General features: G+C 41.9%; 1 protein-coding gene across 1 annotated transcript; it reads right to left on the reverse strand.

Moving 5' to 3' along the window:
• Positions 1–2,063: 2,063 nt before the first annotated feature.
• On the reverse strand, positions 2,064–22,819 carry ALDOC (aldolase, fructose-bisphosphate C). The gene is made up of 9 exons (XM_089693617.1): positions 22,660–22,819; positions 18,379–18,502; positions 16,005–16,216; positions 10,094–10,148; positions 7,859–8,019; positions 7,665–7,748; positions 6,358–6,532; positions 4,560–4,759; positions 2,064–2,932 (listed from the first exon to the last, which is right to left on the reverse strand). Exons 2-9 carry the CDS (start codon positions 18,488–18,490, stop codon positions 2,837–2,839), a joined length of 1,095 nt encoding a protein of 364 aa, XP_089549743.1. The 5' UTR covers positions 18,491–18,502; positions 22,660–22,819; the 3' UTR covers positions 2,064–2,836.
• Positions 22,820–23,359: the final 540 nt, after the last annotated feature.

Raw genomic sequence — 23,359 nt, forward strand, 5'->3', positions numbered from 1 at the left:
TAACTGTGAAAAAGCACCAGAATGCAAGACACAGCAATGTTTGGGACTAAAGTGACTGTTTGCACCAAGCAAAAAATGATTTCCTTGTACAATAGAGCTCTAAGGAAAAGTGACTTTTCTTGCACTTACAAAAGGTAGAAACAGATTTAGAGACTCCCCCCTCTCAAGATCTGGGCCTCAAGGTTGGTGACTGTAAAGCAGGATAGAACAGAGGACCCTGAGACAGCAGGTCTGGCCTTTTAGGGAGAGGTTGGGGGACTATTCGTCTATGTAGTATGTTTATTTCCAAGGTTCTTCTGGGCTAGTTTGGTGCAATGAGAATCACCAGCCTCTTCTCTTGCTCTGTCTTGTTGAGCAGACAAGGTAGAATTTGCAGTGAAGGGAAGACAGATTACCGTAATCTGAATTAAGACCAGAGGATTATTAAAAGGCATCCAATGCCAATGCTAGGAGGGTCCTTGTTCATGACTACTACAAACAGAGGTAGTTTGTGGTTGAATCTGGAGGCCAAGATATCCACATCCATGCCCCCCCCCCCCCCCCATTTTTAGCATACGGAATCAGGTTGAAGATGTCTGGGTGAATGGCCCATTTTCCTTGATTCATGCGGCGACAGCTGAATTAATCCGATTTCCAGTTGCCCACACCTTTTGGACCAGACATAGCTGGGCAGCAACATTTTCATGCATGAGCTTGACTGGCTTGCTTTCTTCAAATCTGCCTGACTCCTAGTGCCCCCTTGGTAGTTGATGTAGGCCACAGCTGCCATCCTTATTGCTCTAGGATCCAGGATGCTGATGGGGAGTTTGGCTTTCACTGATGACCATGTTTCCTTGACAGTGAGGGACAACACTCCTCCCACACTCCCAGCCTGAAAGTGTCATTTGTCACTTTACATCGATAAGGAAGGAAAGACTTAAAGACTGGGCTGGAGATCCACCAAGGGCTAGGGAATTCCTTGCTTGACAGGATAGGAACATGGGCAGGTCAAGAGAAGGAGCGTGTTTGTTCCAGGTTGACAAGGTGGTGTGCTAGAGAGGTCACAAATTATTTTGGGTGGATTGCATATCCTGGAAGGAGGATACCATGAGGCCTAGAACATTGTGGGATGTCTCTAACCTCCATTCCAGAGCAGAGGCAGAATTGTCTTTTATGGAAGTAAAACCTTTGCTTGGGATGTGTCTAGCACCAAACCCAAGAATTGCAGGGGAAGAGAAGGCTGAAGAGCAGATTTGTGAAAAATGATCACCCAGCTGAAAGCCTGGGGCATCTAAATTGTCCTGTGAATGTTTATAGACAGCTGGAAGGGTATAAGCTCTTTAGGAGAAAGCCATCTAGATAACCCAAAACCTACACAAAAGCAGAGAGTACACATTCCAAGTTTCAGATCAGACATCAAGCTTACAATGACCATACATGTTACAACCTGAGTTCTACAATCTCCTTATCTACCAGCAAGTAATGCAACTACCTGCATAACTGGACACAAATTGACTGAATTGTTTGATAGACTATCACCACATTTCATAGTTTTGGTAAATCTAAAAAAAAAGTGACTGCAATGTGTGGCAAGCTTTTCCGCTCTATAGACAGATTTCTATAAAAATGAGAGGATCTAGGCACTGTCGATCTGTCTTTAGAGAAATTATAATGACCAACTGAACTGCTTGCAGAAAAATAGCATAGAACTGTACGTATACACCCCTTTATCCTCAGGATGCTAGAGAACTCCAAAAGCAAATCAGTTGCACAATCCTGAACAGAAGAGTTTCAAGTGATTTCACATGCTTCAATTAGGCATGGATACATATAGTAGCTTCTCTTTATTCTTCCTATTGTCACATACAATATAGTCAAATGGGAGGTGCAGAAATAAAAACTAGAAAGATTAAATTAAAACAAGCTTGTTCTGTTGGAATCAACCTGTAGCACTGCACCAGTTGAACCTGTCCAACTTGCCCATGGTAAAGTATCTCATAAACCATGAAATCTCCAGTGAAGCCAATAGATGTGGTGGACAATGCCTGTACTTTTATAGCGTATTAAAAAACAAACAAACATCATTTAATTTCACTAGTTTATTATTTTTTTGAATCTATTTGGTACATCAGTTGCATACAGATAATGACAACACTATTTCACAATATACACAGCAGTAAGTTTTCCTCTAGTGTTAAGGGCTTCTGTATTTTAACACCATCCAATGTACTTTAAGGATGGATCTACCTCCCAGAGTTATAAGTAGCGCACAACCACGCAATCTATGGATGTACCACAAAAGTGCAAGACCTTTCACAGAACAGTGCCTAGATGAAGTAATGAGTTACTGAAGAGAGAGACTGTTCTAAAATAGACACGACCAAGGGTTCAATAGTGTCTGCACTGTGCAGGGGAATTATTCCAGTGTACTAGATCAGTGAAAATTAATTTGCTACATAAACATCTATCCTTCTCCTGTCCAGCAGAGGTCAGTGTTATCCACTTGTAAAATATCATACCATTTTCAATAGCTTTACCTTATTTTCTCTATCCTTAGATCTGTAAAATCAGCCTGTAAAAAATAAAAGATCTAGTAGGAAAATAGTTAAACACAACCAAAGACATTACACTGCAAGACAAAGGCTGGATCCCATCATTGTATTTAAGATCCACCACCACAGCACAAGCCAAGGTAGGCTTATACTGGCAGTGTAATATTACTGGGAAAGGCTGGGAGGCAATGGCTGTGGTTATTCCAAGCTTTGGCTGCAGGGGATGTCCACGTGAATGCTGCTTGAAGAACGAGGGAAGCAGAGTGGAGGTGTTCTGCAGGTCAGTGCTCATATGGCTGCCAAACTTAATAGGCATGGTTAGCAACGTACAGGGACTGACTAGCTGCCCCTGATCCATCACCACTCTGCTCATACTTTCCACGGGCTGCTAGGCCATTTACCTAAAAAAAAGGGAAGATTCAAGAAAATCAGATGTTAATATTTGTTGTATATGTAAACATCCCCCCTCCCCCAAAATGAAGTGTATCTAAATCCTAAGAAGTTAATTTGCTCCATTAAATACACCATTTAAAAGCATTGTGTTTTACCGGTTCAATAACAAGAATGGACAAAAATATATAGTTAACAAGCTTGTGACTTTCAGTACACTGCTGCACTGAAATGCTAAGTAGCGGCATCGGCCCTCCCTATTTCACCTCTATACTACAGAGCACCTTCACCCTTATATTATTGAGATCAGAAAGGGGGTGTTATGCTGTCCAAGTCAGGAGTGAGTAGCCTAGGGTGCCTTTCCTTTTTTTTTTTTTTATGAAGAATATAAAAAAAGGAAAAAAAGGAAAGACTAGTATATGTAGGAAACGTAAGGAGGGATATGACTGTAGAAATTATGTGCAGTACAGAGGTGATGACAGCAAGCACCATGAACAGACTGCAGATTGCATGATGGGAGGTAAATATGTACAGGAGTAGAGAGGGAAGACTATCCTAGGGGGCAATCACTGCAGAAAAGGAGACCTAAGAGAAGTGTGTGGCAGCAGGCAGTTATGTAGGGGTGTACGGAGGGCATGACAGTAGGCAGTATGTGCAAGAGCAGGGTGTAGGGGGTATGACAGTGTTCAGTACATGGAGTAGAGGATCACAATTGGTAGGGCAGTGGGCATTAGAGGAGTCAGTACGTGCAGAAAAGGATTGTGGAAGACACAACAACAGTAAGCCAGGGGTAGGGAACTTCAACACCCCAACTGTAGCGAAACAATGGACACTGCAAAACTGACAGCCATAGACATGACTTCCAGAAGAAGCATGATGAGGTTTGTAGTGTCACCATACCTAGAGTGCTGAGGTTTCCTACTCCTGCAGTAGGCATTTGCAGGAAAAGTGTGGCGGTTATGACGGGGTAATCTTTTAACTCACAAATGGTATTTACTGATCTTCCCATAATTAACAAAAATCACTAAAACATGTCATAGCCATACAGGTGAGTTATGGTGGTGGAGAAACATGCCCCATAATGAATTCAGTACCCATTTGCGAAATAGAGTCATTGTAGAGTTGCATGAAAGTCAAGAACATCAGTGTCCAGGAAACTGGCCTGCTAAAATTGGTCAGTTATTCTGAGACAGGGGTCAACATCCCTGCAGACTGAAGCTAACCATTTTATTTAGAGATGGGGCTTTGATTGGCATTCAGAGCGATTTAAAAAAAAAAAAAAAAAAAAAAAAAAAAAAGCTTGTCCGCATTTTGAAGCATGTGTAAACAAGCCCTTACACGGAGCTGTGTTCCAGCAGCAGTGTGGGAGACTTCCCATCTTCTGCTGGATAAAAAGTGATTGAGGCTCAATGTGCCATTCAAAAAAGCCTTTTATTTTTATCAGCAAATACAAAGGCTTCCTGGAATGTGCCAAGATATAGATGGTGATGTCATCCACCTGCTGCTCCACTTCAGCCTATCAGCGGGTCTTGGATGAGCCCAGACGTTACAGAGTTATGCACAATGTTTCCTAAGCAAATCTAGATTGTGCATGCAGATTGTAATGTGTGTTGCCAGCTTTGGGTCTGAGAACATTACCTCTGCACGTTTCAAGAACTCCTCTGAAGCTGCATGCTCATTTTGCTTCTTGCCACGCCAAGCATTCAGTGCTGAGGCCTGGAGAGCACGTCCATAGGAGAAAGTAAGAGCCCAAGGCCTTGCTAGAGGACAGTTGTTGATTGCATTCAGATTAATAGTGGCTTCCTCCTCACTCTGTCCGCCAGACAAGAAAGTAACACCTGTAGAGTAAGAGTAGAAATGACAAGATTAGATTGTATAGTAAATCAGTAAATTAGCCTCCCAATTTTAGATATATGCCATGTCATACATTTAATCTACTACAAAGATGGAGTTTTAAGTTTGTTCCAAAATTTCAAATGACTCTCCCTGTTGTATTTTGTGTTTATGTAGGGTGTGTGATGGCTGCCGCATTTGCAAAAATTAAAATACATTTAAAGGCTCCTAGAATGTGAAGACACTGCTCCAGGTTAGCCCACATTCCATACAGAGAGGTCCAGTTTGCAGCCAAAAGGATACTTCACATAGAAACGTGGATGACTGCACTCATACGTAGGCAAATTTCAAGCAAGTTTTAGTAATCCAGCAATACAAATACATCAGGGCTTCTACAAGCAGGGAACAGTGTCATGCTACATGTGCTTAAATCATAGCAAATAAATCCAAAGGCTACTGTGTGGGACTCGAAAACAGGTGTCAAATTTAGTTACTATGCTTCCCAAGTGCCTCAAAAGAGGGAAGGGGAGGGGAAAAAAAAAAAAAAGTCAGCCCAATCCTCATCCATTTGTACATTTTTACACACTCCCTTTCTCAAACACCGCAGTCATAAGTGGAAGGGTTTCAGCAGCACAGTCAGTCAGTTCTGCCAATCCAGAAAGCCATGGGCAGGGCTAGCTGCGGATTTCACCGACAAGCTATTGTGGACTTGTTAAATCAGTAGGAGTAATGCTGATAGCCACTACATGGCTATGCAAAAATAGTGTGTGCACAGCAAAGGTCTCTACTGCCAGCAAGAACATGCTGCTGTGTATTTCTCTGCACAGCAAAGAAATACACAGCAGCAGGTTTCCCTAGTAAAACAGCACAGTTAACCCTTTGATTGCCCCAGATGTTAACCCCTTCCTGCCCAGTGTCAATGCCTTTTTTTTTTTAGCACTGATCACTGTATTAGTGTCATTGGAATGTCAGTGGCAGTCAGTTCCCACCCAGCGTCAGAATGTCCACCGCAGTCCCGCTACAAGTCGCTGATTGCCGCCATTACTAGTATTATATTTTTTTTTTCCTTCATATATGCATACATTCACACACACACGCACGCACGCACACACGTTGGCGCTATAACTTTCATGTAAACCAATTTAATTTCCATCTCTTGGGATTTTTTTTTTCTTAAAGCAAAGATGTAGCAGAATACATTTTGGCCTAAATGTATGAAGAAATTTGATTTCATTTTACCGGATATATTTTATAGCAAAAAGTCAAAACTATTGTTTTTGGGTTTTTTTCCCCCAAAATGGTCAGTCTGTTTCTAGAAAAAAAATTTTAAAATAGCCGCACAGGTGATCAAATACCAACAAAAGAAATCTCCATTTGTGTGGAAAACAAAAAAAAAAAAAAAAACATATTTAGTTTGAGTACAGCATTGCATGACCGCGCAATTAGCAGTTGAAATACCGTGGCGCCGTAATGCAAAAAAATGGCCTGTCACAAAAAGGGGGTAAATCCTTTTGAGGGCAAGTGGTTAAAATGGAAGGTCATAGTTTTACTTTAAACTACAGGCAAAGCATCATTGGGACCAAAAAAAACCCTTGGTTTTTACCTGGGACAGCAGGTGGCACAGTGCGGCGAAGTGCAGTCACAGTTGCCATTGCAATCTCCTCAGCAGTGTACTTTTTGGGGCAGGCATGGCCAGCAGTTACCATGTTTGGTTTCAGTAGTGTGCCCTCCAGATAAATATGATGGTCACTTAGAGCCTTGTAGACTGCAGCTAGAACCTAGAAAAAAAACCCGGACATGTACAGCTTAGGTTAACGGTTTAAGTAGTTGTGAACATACAATGTTATCAGTTTTAACTATGCAGGCACCAGAACTGCTTTTGCTTAGATTCAGAACAGGCCTCTCTTCCCTTTTCTACAAGGTGAAAAGTTCTGTCTTGTGACATGCAGCTCTACTTCCTGATAGTGAGAGGTGAGGTTACAGGACACTGTGCACACTCACACTCTGTGCCAGTATTACATAGGCTGTTCAGGCTGAAGCAAGCTGTGTTTGAACAGGGGGGCAGGCTGTGATTGGGAGGGGGTGTGCCTGAGGCAGGCTGCAATTTGGTCAGGAGGCATGGTGGCTGAACAAACTACCCAATACAGTCATGTCCTGTACCTCTGAACGGCCAGGAAAGGATGAAAAATGACCACACCAACACAGATCAGCTTCTGTGCTTTTTGTAGTCAATTTAGCACAAAGGAAGAAAAGGTAACTAGCAGGATTAAAAATGTACTTCAGATGGAAAAAGTACATTTAAAAAAAAAAAGAAAAAAAAAAAAAAAAAAAAAGGGTAGAGACCGATTGATTTATAAAAATACAGACTTGTGAACACATAGAAAAATATTTAGCGCAACGTACACTTGATAGTAATAAATTAAAAATTTGTGTATAAATTAAAGTGCCAGATAATGTTTTCAAATTAGTAGAAATACAGGTCAGGTTTTTGCACTTGTATACGCTGTTCCACTGTACACTGAATCCTCATATTACAAAGACCTTGGTCATTACTTTAAGTCCTCATGCACATGGAACGTTTTTACAGCTGCCATTTTTCTCTACAGCCAGTAGACTCCCCAGCATCTTATCCTATGTGTCCATGCACACATAGACCGTAATCAGTGTTTTTGGCAGGGGGGGGGGGGGGGGTTTGGCTGGGGGAAAAAAAAAAAAAAAAAAAAAAAAAACACAAACACACCACACGAAACTAGTGGGCTTCTAGGGGAGTTTTTTTTAGCTGTAAAAAAAAAAAAATATTTAAAGTTCTTAATCAGATGATACAGGCAATTAAAACCATGGGACAAATACGTCCCTTGGTCCTCAAAGAGCTAGCACTTATAACCAGCGGGCAGATCAGGGCGTACACACCTTCTCAGTGACGTACTGACAGCGTTTCAAGTCATGATCTCCATCAGGAAGAATCTCTGGCTCCACAATGGGAACAATACCATTCTGCAAGAAGAGAATAAATATATCTACATTGAGGACATGTTATTCTGATGCCTTTGGTCATTAACACCATCTTGTATTCTCTGTGCTGCCACAAACTATAACCCACTCACCTGCTGGCAAATGCTTGCATAGCGAGCTAGGACATTGGCATTCTCCATGATGGACAGTGAAGAGGGAGTGTGCTCACTAATTTTCAGTACGCATCTCCACTTTGCAAAGTCAGCACCATCCTTCTTGTATTGAGCACAACGCTCTGACAAGCCATCCAAACCTAGAAAAACAAAAGAGTTAACTAATCTGGCAGCTGAACTGACAGGTGGGTGCACTGCATGATATTCCTATGATCACCCCCACAGAATCAAAAGAATAAAGCTCCATTTCATAGACAATAGCAATGTCCACACCCAAAGCTCTAAAATTTCCCAGTGACGGCTAATGGAGAGTCAGCTACTGATACCTTTGACCTACATACAGCAACATCTTCAAGCTGAACGTTAGACAGACAGAAAATGCATAAACTAATGCAGCCTCTGTAGGCATTAATACATAGTTAAATTTATTTTTGTTTTTTGGAAGCAGGGAAAGTATCCAAATTTGGCTTGGTATTTAGGAGACTGAGACATAGCAGAGAATGGGGGGGGGGGGGGGGGGAAGGCATCTGTGATAGACGCAGTGTCAGACCCTGGCCGCCTTCCCTAAGTAGCAAATAGCTGACCAAACATACACCACGCTGTCACTGATGTGTGACAATGGCACTCTCAGCCTCACCCTGTACAAAGATATTCAAGCTTGCAGGACCACAATCCAAGTGCCAGCAGACAGAGCGATTGTCACTGGGGTCGGTTAACTAGGAGCCTTTTATACCGTCAAATCACTGCCACCAGATCGTTATCATAAATGATCAACATTCACAAATCACAACGATATAAGCTCCCCCTAACAGTAGTTGGCCACTAACTTTATTAGAACAATCTGGGCCCCTCAATTACTATATATCCTGCATAACTCTCCCACTTGTGTACCACAAAAATGGTATAAACTCTATTCCGAGAACTTATTTGGAAAAAGAAATCTCCCCCCCAATTATACTATCCACACTTCAACTGGGAAGGGATGCTGGTGGATTGGCCATCCCACACCCCAAAATGTATTTTTTTTGCCAACCAGCTTCAGCATCTTCTGGGCTGGGATATCCTTGATTTTGTAGACCCCATTCGGGCGATTTTACTGTCCAATAGGTCTGAATACTCTCTGCTTTCCCAGATGGAAGCTGCGTCATTCCAACACTCTCCCACACTATTTCTTTTCCATCAATTTTGGCCTTCTGTTAATAAAATACTGAAACGGGAGGAAAAGGGGGAAAAAAAAAAAAAAAAAAAAAAAAAAAATTTTGGTTGGGACCTGGGATGGTTGCCATTTTTTGTGTAGTTGACTAATTTTATGTAGGGATGCACTGCATGCCTTTGCAGTCATTTTGATATTGCTGGGCGCCCCTGTAAAGGAGGGATGGGCTCCTCCAGGCGCACTGCCCTTAACCTATCCACTGATACTTGTGCTCCTACTATGGAGGTTTTGGAAATTTTAGAGTTAGGTCCACACAGTGGTCACATGATCAGAAAGCTCCCGATGCATACTTATGATCGGGTGCTTTCTGTGACGCTTCAGTTACTGTGCTGGGAGCGGGCAGAGAGCATGCTCCCAGCACAGCAAAATACTCAAATGATACTTGCAGACTATCTGCAAATATCATTTTACACAGAAGTGCAGCAGTTTGTCAGTCACCCCTGCTGTAATACAAAGTAATTCCCGGCTGTTATTGCTGCTAATAGAGGCGGGGAGAGGCACAGGACATGCATCCTAAACTATGCTGAAGTTGTAGCGTTTTTTTAGTACGCATCTCTCACTTTCAAGACACCAAAGTGGTTAAACATTTTACCAACTGGGTCCATTAACATTTTATTATCCTAGAGACAAAAGGTTGGTCTAGATTTTATTTGCATTGCACATTTTTACGTATTTTTATTAATATTTAGAGATTTGTACAATTGCCAGTAGAGGGCAAGATTTTTCTCATGCATACATGTTAAGAGATCAGTCATACAGGGGGTATATGCTTTCTATTGCGTCAACGGACTTGCAGATTTGCTCCAGGGAGGAGCAGCAGTAAACGGCAAACCATCAAATAGCAATCCAAGTCATAAGTAGGGCAAGCATTGTGTGCCCTCCCTCTCCAGTACATTAGGCTGATTTTTTTCTTCTTTATAGAGCATTAAACACACTAACCTATTCATTATCTTTAAATTCCAAATTTGTGGGATTTAGGCAACAACATTTTAATTACCTACCTTGAGTTGTGGTTTCACCATCGGTACCAGCAAGAGGAACAACCCCTTTATCCACCTGCCAGAAACATCACATAAAAACTATTACAGGTTGTAACGGGGCTCTACTTCCATCCAGTTATAAAAGTTTGATCCAATAATAAAATGTACAAGCTTACAATACCAGTGACCTTTTAGATTTCACTTTGCTCTACTTCAGCCTGACCAGTGCAAACTTGCGTCTAACGGGTTGTCAAGAGCTACTCCACTTGAACAGTCCCTACTGAATAAGAATGCTACATACAGTATTCTCAACATGGGTGCATATGAAGCAAATCTTCAAGCTATCTTGGCCTTTCCCATCAAAAGCTCTAATAATAGAAACTAGATGAGTGGAAGAGTCAATGATCCGTCCTTTGCCTGACCTAGAAATTCCAGCATCCCTAACACAAGAGCTACACTGCTCATTCTTGGAATCAGAATGTCAGTCATTTTGTTACAAAGAACATTCAGTTCTTTTACTGATGTATTAACAGTTTATTTTACGCCTCTACAGAGCACTGAGTGGAGAACATTGAATATCCAAGAGGGATTCTAGTCCTACCAAGGTACAGCCAAAATTTTTTTTTTTTGGGGGGGGGGGGGGGGGGGGGGGCGGAAGTAACCAAAATGATCAGTAGTATAGTTGTGGTTTGAGAAGTGGAAGCACACCAAGGCTCCCACAGAAACAAAGGAGAACACAAAAACCATGCAAATAAAAAGTCTCTGGTGGGAATGAACCCCAGGACCTCAATCCTGCAAAGCAACAGTGCCAAGCCTAAACACACTAAACAGGGCCAATGTTACCAACAGCTTCTAAAGCTAAACTTGAAATGGAATTATCCTTTGCAACTTTTCACAAAAAATTAAAACCCCAACTAGGTTTAAATGTCCCTTTAAATAGCTTGCTTGGGCCAAGCTAGCCCAAACAAACTATTGAGTGCACTAACAGGTGCAGTTGCTGGACACTGTACTAAATAATAAAGCCCAGCTAGATTTCTAATGCTCTTTTAAAATAGCTTGTTTTACCAAGTTGGCCTAAACAACGATTATTTCCAGCTCCGTGTTCCGGGGAGTGGGACAGTGATTTCCCATCCCACTCTCCGAACAATAGTGTCAGTCTGAGTGCTGCTCAGCCATTCACAGCAAGTTTTGTATTCCATGAATGAATGCAAAGCTTCCTCTGATTGGTAGAGGCAGAGATCGTGACATCATCATTTTACCTCAGTCAGAGAAAGCTTCATTCACAGATCACAAAGCTTGCTGTGAATGGCCAAACAGTGCTCAGCCTGACTACTTTGTTCCGGGAGTGGGAAGTCTCCGCCAAACTGCTTTAGTAGCCGGAGGTCCCTCACACTTTTTTGGGAAAAAAAAAAAAAAAAAACCCACACACCACACACTTGTGTTCTGGACACACATCCAGTTCATACAGTCTAAACCACAGTGAATGTGATCCAAATATATCTATATTTATAACATGTAGGGCTTTAGTTTGTAGCAAAACTGGACAGAAATTAATAGGTCATAAAATGGGAAGAATAGGGAGGGAACTTCGGAGTTGAATTCTCATTAACAAAACACAGAATTTCAAGCCGATCTTTTTCAATGAGGGAAAGGGTATACATCTTTCCCCACAAGTTTACTGCACCTATTCATCATTATTGGTCAGAGAAGACATAACCAGGTACCAGTAAAGTGATATTTGAGCAAGAACGCAGATTTCTTACCGTCTTGTCCTGGCTACAACCACACCTATAACATTTATCCTTATGTAAAATATAGTTTGCATGAAACTGCACTAAAAAGATGGTGGTAGTAGGATTCTGTAATGTACTGCACCATAAAGGAGGTGTAAATGCATCCTTCGCGTCATAAATATAACATGTTTGTACAAATACAAAATGTATTGTAAACCTCTTTTGAGAAATGTATTTTGATCAAGAGGTTTTAAACACATTAAAAAGCTAAAGTCCAGCAAAACAAACAAAAAACACAACACACTCAAAAACCCACAAAAAAAAAAAAAAAAAAAAAAAAAAAAAAAAAACACCCCACACACCCCAAACAAACCCATAGGCACACAACTTGCTTTGTCAATGCTCCCCTTCTCCCCCCCCCCCTCCCCAACCTACTGCAAAGGTTAGATGCTTGCCAAGTCTTGGGGGTAAAATAAATTAGTTTATCTATTACAGATACTGTATAGCGCTGTCAGCACTTTATGTATATATTTGTACATTCACATTAGTCCCCAACCTTCCAGAAGTGCACAGTCTAAGGGCTCATGTACACTGCAGCTGATAAACTCACATTTAGGAGCTGTACAGCATTTTTTTTTTTTAGCAGCCCCTGAACTCTCTCTAATGTTTTCCTATGTGTCCATGTACACGGTCGTTTACAGTCGTTTTTTTTAAACGCAGAAAAACTTGCGTTCAGCAGTAGATTTTATCAGCTTTTCAAACGCAAAATGCGTGTAAAAGCGGCTAAACGCGTTTATAAGCGTTTGAAATTTTTTTTTTTTTTTTAACTCTTCCATTTCCAGATGCGGTCAAGAGCCTTTTTTCATCATGAAAAATGCATGCAAAGCGGTTTCCCAGTACTCAAATGGACCTAGCACACCATACTTTGAGGTTTTGCATGGAAAAAAAAAAAAAAAACCCACAACACACAAACAAACAACACTCTAAAACGGTCAATTTGCCCTGAACTGGAAAACTGGTAATTGTTAGACAAGCAAAACTTAAAGGAAGAGTGGCAAAGACCCAAAAGCTCAACTCACCCTGCTCCTCCTTCCCAACAGTGCCCTCGACACAGAGCAGGAGTAATTAGTGTGATCCAAGCTGCCTTAGGGTCGGTTCACACATGAATCACTCAGGAACACAGTCCGCATTCCCCTGCAGTGCAAATTTCAGTCCATTCATTTGAATATATCAGATGTACTTTAGAAAGGGTCAGGCCGACAGACCAAAATTTTGCCCAAATCATACACCTGCTGGAAATCTGTCAGAGCCTGGCACTGAGGTTGGAGTGTCTATACTTTCTCAGTATGCTACCTTCCTGCCCACTGCATCCATCCCATATTTGGGAAATAACTTGTTGGGTGGGTGAAGCCTGATGGAGAAGTGGGAAGCTAATTAAGTCTAAGGGGGTAGAAGTTGCAGCGATACAGCTTAAACCATCAAATACTACTTCAGCCTCATCTGTATGAAGCAGCTCCCCAGCTGATGCCACAACTGTGCTCTTCAGGGTGGTTGCCATGTTTCTGATCTATGGGTCCTAACACCTGTCCATAAATGGAATCTTTTCCTATGTTTACACATACTCCGTCTATACTCATACTCCTGAAGTGGAAACATTCTGGAAAATGCAGTATATGGTGGAAGCCTGCCTATCTTCCACCATATACCAGTTGCTATTCTGGATTAACATTATTATAGGATATGGTGTATACGGGTCCTTTCAGACAGGCATTTTCTCTGTCCATTATTTATCCATCCTTCTTAAAGGGGGCTTCCAGATTCTGATAAACTACCCCCCTGCACCCCCACTGAGCCAGGGTTGTGGGGAAGGAGCCCTTGACCTCAAAGGGAGAAGGTGCCAACCACGCCCACCCCCCACCCCATGTTGAGCACATGTGATCTGGTATGGTTCAGGAAGTGGGGGTATAGAGTTTGGAGAAGGACCTTAACCAATGAAACACCCACACACCAGATCTGAATGGACAGGGAGGTAAATGGATGATCATTGGTTTGCCCATAGGAATGCATAGCTGTCTGTTTTTCATCCATCAACAGATGGATGAAAAATGGATAGATGACATGCCCGTATGAAGAGGACCCTTAAAAAGGTTATTCAGAGGTTTCATCAGGTGGTGATTATGTATGGGTTCTAACTGGGCAAATAGAACATTTTTAATTTGGTTAACTTCTATTTTTAAAATTTAATGGAATAAAATTATGCTTTAATATTGTGCTTAACATGGGTACCTTAAAAGTCCTTTCATTTTTATGTTCCTTTATGACTGACTTGTTACTAGATGGGGTACCACTAAGCCCATAGTTGCAAGGCACCTACCAAAAATTGTTATCAGTCAAAATTTAAGTAGACCTGATGGAGAGCTAGCTTCCAGTTCCCCCATCAGGCTCTGTTCACCCAGTGACAAATCATTTCCCTCCTCACTGCTCTACCATTGCACAGGCTATCACCCCTTCAGTCTATTATAAATGCTGCTGCTAGACTTATACACATTACCAACCGATCAGCGACTGCTGCCCCTCTCTGCCAATCCCTCCACTGGCTTCAACTAACCCAACGTATAAAACTCAAAATACTAACCACAGCTTACAAAGCCATCCACAACACTGCCCCTAGCTACATCGCCAACCTCAGCCACAGATACCACCCAAATCACCCACTCCGCTCCTCCCATGATATCCTCTCTAGCTCCCTCATCACCTCCTCCCATGCTCGCCTCCAGGACTTCTCCAGAGCCTCTCCCATCCTCTGGAACTCCCTACCATAGCATGTCTGGTCAGCCCCCACCCGGTCTGCCTTTAGGCGATCTTTGGAAACTCAGTTCAGGGAAGCCTACCCCCACCTAAGAACTGTACTTTAATCACCTCCGCCAGATCATCCCCCACAGCTGTCACCTTTTGTATCACCTCCCCCCTTCCTTTAGATTGTAAGCTCCATGAGCAGGAGCCTTCTATTCCTTCTGTACTGAAATGTATTGTAATTACACTGTCTCCCTTATATTGTAAAGCGATGCGCAAACTGTTGGCGCTATATAAATCCTGTATAATAATAATACTTTCCCAAATATGAGCGTATTTGGATAATGACATCACCACAGTCCCTGGCCCCTTTGTAGTGTTTGGCTAGAGAATCTCTCGGCTGAAAGTTGAATGAGACCCAAGATGAAGCTCTGTGCTATAAGCTGTGACATTCATGATAGCTTCCCAGCACAGACATGCCCCACTGTGAGCATTGATGTGCTTCTGCATACCACCTCAAAAGCTGGTCTTCTTTACCTCTAGTTTCTTTAAGTGGCAGAAGAAAATAAATAATTTTGTTATATTTACCTGCTCTGTGGTTTTGCACAGAGCAGGCCCGATCCACCTTTTACTGGGTCCCCTGCCAGTGCTCCTGGCTTCTCCTGCACACCAAGGGCCCCCAGAGCAAGCTACTTGCTGTAGGAGTACTTTTGCGTGCTCACTCCTGAGCCACCTCTGTCATATGACTCACATAGCGTGGCTCGACCCTGCCCTCACTGGCTAAGATTGACAGCAGTGAGAGCCAATGTCTCCCGCTGCCGTGTCCAAGCCAATGAGGAGGGAGAGACCCAGGAGAGCCGCTGCTCTCCTGTACAGTGTTGGATCGAGATTGGGCTCAAGTATGGGGGGGGGGGGGGTGAAGCTGCTCTCAGAAGGTTTTCTACTTTCATGCATACAAACGCTAACACTAAATAAATATTTAAGACTGTCACGGTCATAGCAACAGATTCTTAATGTGGATCTGTCACCTGTGTCAGTATTGTTATCAAAACCGATCCAGATGCTTGTCTGAATAACACACTAGAAAGGGTCATTAACACAATACAGAATTACACTGAAAGACTTTACTGCTTTTGCAACTGCAGGCACTGTAGAGCAATTCATTCTCAGATCAGTAAGGGCTCTTTTTAAAGCTCATTTACTACTCAAATGTCCATAGCCTGGCCACAGGTTCATTTTAAAAAGGACAAGTTTAAAGCAAAACAACATTAGTTGAAAGTCCTGCAGCCTGTCCGTGGTGCTGTCCAATGTGATATTTTCTTTTTATTCCACCTAAGAAAATTTTTTTTTTACCTAGTTTGCGTATTTGGAAAAGCATATCTGTCTGCTTTGTGTTTAACTCTTACCTTAATTCCTACAACAATGCCTTTATCCTTTATCATTTTGACAAAATTGGTGCCACAGTCTCCTTGTTGGTACATGGTCTCATGGAAGAAGATAACACCGCCAATACACTCTTGCATACGCTCATCACCTTTGAAGAGAATCTGACGGTACAGGCGTCTATTCTCTTCCGTGTTCTCCACGCCAATGCCACTGAGACGCTTAGCCATACTCCCTAACAGAAGACATTTCAGTGAAAGTCATTTGAGCAGTTCACATTCAGCAGACAGTCTTTAATAGCAGAGGCAAGTTAAACACATTATCAGTTTCAACAGTTTGTGGTACATAAAATGCCATACACTAAAAGAATATTGTACAAGAATCATGTACATGGCTAAATATGAGCTTTGACCTTCTTCAAGCAGGTTAAGGTGCAGGCAGAAGTGATGGCTGGGGGTGGGGGTGTGCCAGTCGGCAGGCACATTTTGGCCTTTTCGCCTTAAGTGCTCCAGGACCTTGTACTGGCACTGCTTGTAAGCAATTTTGACACAAAGGAAAGCCATTTAACAATGGCCTTTGTTCTTCTGACTGGGTAACAAAAAACAATTTGTATAGAAGGTTATAAATGTATTCCCCCAAATAGAGTGCAAGGTCCTTATCCATGCATCTTGTGCAGTGTACACTGGCATATGGAGCTGGACTGTGCTTAGAAGGTAGTTGGTACTTGAAAACTAAAGAAGCTTGAATTACAGTCATGGCCAAAAATAGTGGCACTGTCAGATATTTCACCACTTCGCCCAGAAAACTGTTGTAATTACAAATGATTAGGCATTCTAATTATTATTTTTTTGTTTGTATTGGTATGACACAAAAAGCCAAAATTTGACAGTCCATGCAATCCCCCCAAAAATGGACTGGACAAAATTAATGGCACCTTTTCAAAACTGTAGAAAAATTGCATTCCAAGTTTGTGATGATCCTGTAATTTGTAATTAAATTCATCTGTATCAGTTAACAGATCTTAATGTTTTTGTGTTAATCTCCCTGGACGAAAGAGAAAAAAAAAAAAAAAAAAAAAAAAAAAAAAAAAAATCGATCAAAGATTGCAACAAAGGATTGTTCAAAATGGTGGATAAGAACCTTGATCAACTTCCACACAAATTGAAGCTGACCTTCAGGAACAGGGTACAACTGTGTCAGCTTGCACTATATGTTGCAATCTGAATGAAAAAAGGACACTATGGTAGGAGACCCAGGAGGACCCCACTGCTGACACAGAAACAAAAAAAAAAAAAAAAAAAAAAAGCTAGATTACAGTTTGCTAAAACTTACCTGAGGAAGCCAAAATCCTTTTGGGAGAATGCGTTGTGAACAGACTAAACAAAAAAGGAGAGCTTTTTGGTAAAGCCCATCATTCTACGGTTTTCAGATAAAGAAATTAGGTCTTTAAAGAAAAGAATACAGTCCCTACAGTCAAACATGGTGGAGGTTCACTGATGTTTTGGGGTTGCTTTGCCACTTCAGGCACTGGATGTCTTCACCATGTTCATGGCATTATGAAATCTGAAGACTACCAAAGAATTCTGGGGTGAAATTGTAGGGCTCAGTGTCAGAAAGGTGTGCCTCCGTCAGAGGTCATGGGTCTTGCAGCAGGACAGTGACCCAAAGCACACGTTAAAAAGCACCCAGAAATGGCTTCAGACAAAGCATTGGAGAGCAATGAACTTGCCAACAATGAGCCCAGATCTCAATCCCATAGAGGACCTGTGGAGAAATCTCAAAACAGCGTTGGGAAAAGGAACACTTTCAATCTCAGAGACCTGGAGCAGTTAGTGAAAGAGTGGTCCAAAATTCCAGTAGAAAGGTGCAAGAAACTCACTGATGGTTACAGGAAACTGTTAATGATGTCCAGTTTCCAATCCACTTTTGAGGTTTTGTGTGGAATGTGTCAGATTTGTTTTTTTGTGTCATACCAATACAAACAAAAAGGAACATGAGAATGCCTAAGCATTTGGAATTGCAACAATTTTCTGGGCAAAGTGGTGCATTATCATCTGACAGAAATGCAGGGGTGCCAATATTTTTGGCCATGACGGTATAGAGTCCATACCATTTTGCCAAAGTCTAACAGGAAAATTTTATTTTCACTTTTTGCATTTACTATGGGGTTTCCCATTATGCCTAGCATTCTACTTACATCCACATTTTTGAGTGACAGAAAATTACACACGTCATAATAAAGTACCTAAGTTAGTGTCCTCAGTCTTGATTAGGCATCAGAGATTAACTACTTACAAAATAAAAGATGCATCACCAAGCTGTAGCAGTAATTTGGAAGAGATCATAAAATTCTTTAAGCTATATTTTGCAGCCACTCCAACTTTTCCCATCACTCACCCACAGACTCATCAGCCGCCAGGATTCCCTTCCCTTCAGCTACAATCTGCTGGGCAATGTCAGACAACTCCTTCTTCTGCTCCGGACTGAGTGCTGGATATTGGTGAGTCATTTTGGACTTTTACTGGAGACAAGCATTTAAAAAAAAAAATTATAAAAAAAGGGGGGAAGAAGAAGAAACTTGTTTTTTTTCTAAGAATATAATCAACGAAAATGTGGCCAAATAATTAAATTTGACAGAAAGCAAGCATTCGCTTTAAATGACTGTAAATCTATCTAAAATCCTATAGGTTTTAAAATATTAATTTGAAAGCAACTTTTTCAGTCTTTAAATATACAGTTTCTACAACAAATATGTGATTGATTCTGCCATGGAGGTCCTCATTCAGGCACTTTTTAGGGGGTGACATCTGTCACCCTTTTTATGGGGTGCGCCTTGTCACACCTTTCATTTGTACCCTTGATGGAGACTAAAGGAAGCAACGCCAACACACATTGTGCAGGCACTATTGTCACCATCTGGATTCCAGTCAAGGACAATGATGTACAGTAGATGCTCAAGCAAGTTTATGTAGACAAAAAGCTGCTAGAGTCTTTGTTACTAGCTGTAAAAGTTGAATAGTACATCTGTGTAACATTACACTTGAGATTTGTATACCTTCTGCAAAGCAACACTGTTTTACTTTTTCTGTGTATCCACCTAGAATTTAGAAATGCTACAAAATAAAAATGACCACAAAACAAACAAAAAAACAAAAAAACCACCACACCTACTAGAGATCAGCAGCATTAAGGTTAGAAAAAAAATATATATATATGACAAAAAGGAAAGGGGGTGGCAAAAATAGTCTATGAAATAAAATTTAAAAAATTTGTTTTTGATCCTACATGCGATCACGCTCAGCAATAAGAATTCCATTCTTGTCACTATAGGCCATTCATATCACTATGCTCTGTTGCTCGAAAAAGGTATACAAAGAATTGTTTTTGGAATGGTGTTGTGCTTTGTATGGCTCCATGAACTTCAACGGAAGCGGTTTTGTGTGCTTTTGCACCTGAACGTTTTTCCTCTATTCTCCTCCTCTCACCAGGAGCTTGCAGTACATGCATGAATGCTTGTAAAACATGCTTATGTAAAAAAAAAAAAAAAAAAAAAAAAAAAAAAGGCTTATATAAATGCTCACAGGGTGTGATAAGGTCATCCAGTTAGGGTTTAGTTCTACTTTAACAAACTAAAAAAAAAAAAAAAAAGTGAGGGTGGGTAATAATGATGTTATTAATTCATGCAACGTTATTGGATAGGCTAAGGAGTCACAAAAGTACGCATGTCATGTCCTCTGGGTTACCAAAGGAGGTGACATACGAAGTTATGGTTGCTTGTCTGTAATCAAAGTTAATATGATTTAACCGTCCAAGGATAAAAGCCTGGAGAGGGGTAAAGAGATTACTTTCCAACAAAGCTCTTTGTCTTAATGCCAAACCGCATCCTCCAAGTCTCCTAGAAACAACACGCAGTAAGACAAATGGACTGCTTGGAAAGAAATCGCTCTTGGCCATGTCACTTATGTGGTCACTATTAACATTAATCGGGGGATAAACATGAATGTCAGACTAAATAAAAACATGAATATTCTACAGGTGTTACACTCCAACAGATGCTTCTTACATGCTCCGCTCTAACGAACCCCCCTGGCATTCTGGGTAAAGTGCACCATTTGAGTAATGTGGCAGCTTCTGCTGACGGATAACCAGCTACCATAGCAACCAGCTACCATAGCAACCAAAACAAGAAGGCTTTGTAGCGGAAGTAAGCAATCTGTCACAACAAAGTGACAAAACCCCCCAAAACAGGCCAGTTTAGAAAATCAACAGGCAGGAGAAGGGTCTGACCACGGCAGGCAACAAGGGTCTGCTTACATTTTTCACCTGCTTAGCAAAATACCAAACAGGAAATCCACTGGGTTTGAAAAAGGAAAGAAAAAAAAAAAAAAAAAAAAAAGCATTCTACCTTTGTTCCACATTAGAAACAAGTCAGCCCTTTGTTCATTCAGAAAAGACACAGACTGATCTGTCTTTAGGCCAAACCTAATGTAATGACCTTGAATTGTCCTTCATCTACACCAGGCCTGTCATCAGGCTGCACAGCCAATAAACGCCATACTGTGTTCTTCACCTACAAACCTTCCATGCTGTTAAAAAGCATTGGAGCGCCCAAAATCGATTTCAGTTTGTTTTTAGTGGAGAGCAGAACCACCCATGTCAAGGATCTGGCAGAGGCTGGGGAACCTGCCATTGAGCTCCTGGGTCTCCACATCGCCTGTGCTCATCATGAAGGGTTCGCTCTTTCCGTTGCCTCCCTTTTCTCCTTCCATTAAATAATAAATAAGTAGGCAACTCTGAAACGACAAAGTGAGTAGAATACCCAGAACTCCTAAGTGCTTTAACTTATGGGATGCTGGTAATTTATCCAAGCTATCCATAAAGGCGGGGGCTTGCCTCCTCCACACCAGGATCTGCATATATTACTGTTGGCTGACCTAGCCCCATAAATAAGGCCCAGTGCATGCAAACATCCATTTTACTACACAACAAGCCGGGGCAGCTTTTTGGTACTAGGGGGTAGTTGACAAGTACATCAGTAAGAGATCAATAAACATCTGATTAAAGTGGAGCTCCACCCAAAAGGGGAAGTTCCGCTTTAAAGGACTGCTCCCCATTAAGGATTGGCACCTTTGGGTGCGGGTACCCAAATTTGACAGGTACCCGCTCCCACTTCCGGTTGAAGGTGTCCTCCCTCCCTGTAGTCTTTTGGGACATGTGACAAGTCCCAGAAGACTACAGGACCATTCACAAAGTGCAGCACTACTAGCGCCTGCGCAGTAGGTATCCAGCTGTGAAGCCGCAAGCTATCACAGCCAGGTGCCCACACTGAAGATGCCGGCCTCCTGGAATACAGGACGGCCAGTGAAACGAGCTGCAGGGGACACACCCACGGGGGACCGGGGTACATGTAAGTGGCTGTTTTTTTTTAAAAGTCAGCAGCTACAGGTTTCTGTAGCTGCTGACTTTATTTTTTGATAGGTTGAGTGGAACTCCGCTTTAAGGGCTGGTTCAGACTATAGAAATGCAGTCAAGATGCGTTTTTGCATGAGTGTATTTGATGTGTTTTTGGCATGTTCCAGTGCATTTTTAATGCGTTCCAGTTAATTTTTTTCCCCCCCTCTCTCTTTTTTTTCATTTTAAATAGGGATATGTGTATTCCAGTGTGTTTTAGTACAGTTCTGTGCAGAAGAAAGAAAAAAAAAAAAAAAAAAAAAAAGGGGGGGAAGGAGCAACTGAAAAATACAGGTAGTGTGAACTGGCCCTAAATGTGATCTGTCCCCACACCCCCATTTATTAAGGTCTGGGGACAATCACAGTTATCAGTTCCATTGCCACAAAAGACACTTTATCAAAATGTTAATAAAGCATAACAATAAGACTATATCAAAACACAATATGCAGGGGAAAAAAAACCACACATCTTACTTTTTTTTTTTTTTAAATTAATTATTCAATGTCTCATTACTGAGTGCTGATGTTTCCAGAATTTGCAGCAATATTAAATTCCAAAGTATTAATTATATTGAACAGATGAGAAAGGACTAGTTTCCCCTTGCTTTGACGGATAGAACTGCAGGTATAATACATGGGGGGGGGGGGGGGACATGGAGGTCATTAAGAACGACATACAAACCTGTCAAACGGCCTACTTCGGATTCAGTACAATGGAGGAAGATCTATTACTAGAACCCCATCACATATTATATAGGATTTATATAGCACCAACAGTTTGCACAGAATATTTGTAAAGTGTTTACGGGACATTGATAAAAGAATGATTGCAGTCATTTCTGCTTTCAATAACAGGAAAGCAGATGGATCCCTCCATTATAATAGGCAGCAATGCAGTTGATGTGTAACACCAGCTGATTGAAGCTGCTCTCCTCGGAGCACACAGCCATCCTCAGCTCCCTCTGCACACTCCCTTATGGCAGATGGCTCCTTCTATGCGGAGGATGTTCAGCAGCCATCTTTGCTTTTCCATCCATTCAGCAGATGAGCTGGAGGAGCCGCTGCATACCGAACATACAATGAAAGCGGCTGCAGATGCACACAGACAGCTGATGAGTGTGAGAAGCGCTGATCAGACACCCAGCTAAACACCGACACGAGAGCCTGCCGCAGCCTATAGAGGAGGCCACCCTCCACCTACACACGATGAGCGGGGCTGCCACTCACCTGGACCTTCTCCTCGATGGTGAACCCCGATCTGCTCTGTGCAACCCGATTCTGCTGCAGAGCTACGTGACTCCGGAGATCTAATACCCGCTCCTGGCCACGCCCCTCCCCGCTGATTTCTTCTTCTCCCGGGGCTGTTGACGTCACGGCTGTCAGAGGTGGCCACGCCTTTTACCTTGGTGTCTCGTTTCTTGGTCCTCCCGATGAAAGCCAGCCTTCTAAATGTATCAATAATTCAGCTGCCACTGTCCTTGCCGGCCATGATGGATCATTCGTCAATGATATTAGGTCGGATTGTTGGGTGTATTTTCTCTTTATTCACCTTCTATAATAAAACAGGTGGAGCAAGAAACTAAAAAAAAAAAGATTGCCAGCAGTAGATCGTTTTTATTGTAGTTTTTATGTATCGAAACCTTTACTACTTTTGCGTAGCAACAAGCATTCCCACGCGCGATTGAGGTGATTTCCACGCAATTTTGCATGTGGCACATAGGGCAGCCTATTCACTCTTCAAGTTGCCCTATGCGCGTTTGTCACCCAAAAGGGAGCTCATGCTCCTTTTCAGGTGACAAGCTTCACGCGATTTTTAAAGGCGCAGTTTTGGGATGATCCACACTTCTCTTTATAAAAATGCTGCTTTTACAGGCGTTTGGTGTTTTTTTTATTCAGGCTGTAAAAGCTCCTCTTTGTCAGCCTGTAT

Source organism: Staurois parvus, unplaced genomic scaffold (assembly GCF_062004578.1).
Source record: "Staurois parvus isolate SC_StPar_1 unplaced genomic scaffold, SC_StPar_1.0 ptg000635l, whole genome shotgun sequence".
Taxonomy (NCBI): domain Eukaryota; kingdom Metazoa; phylum Chordata; class Amphibia; order Anura; family Ranidae; genus Staurois; species Staurois parvus.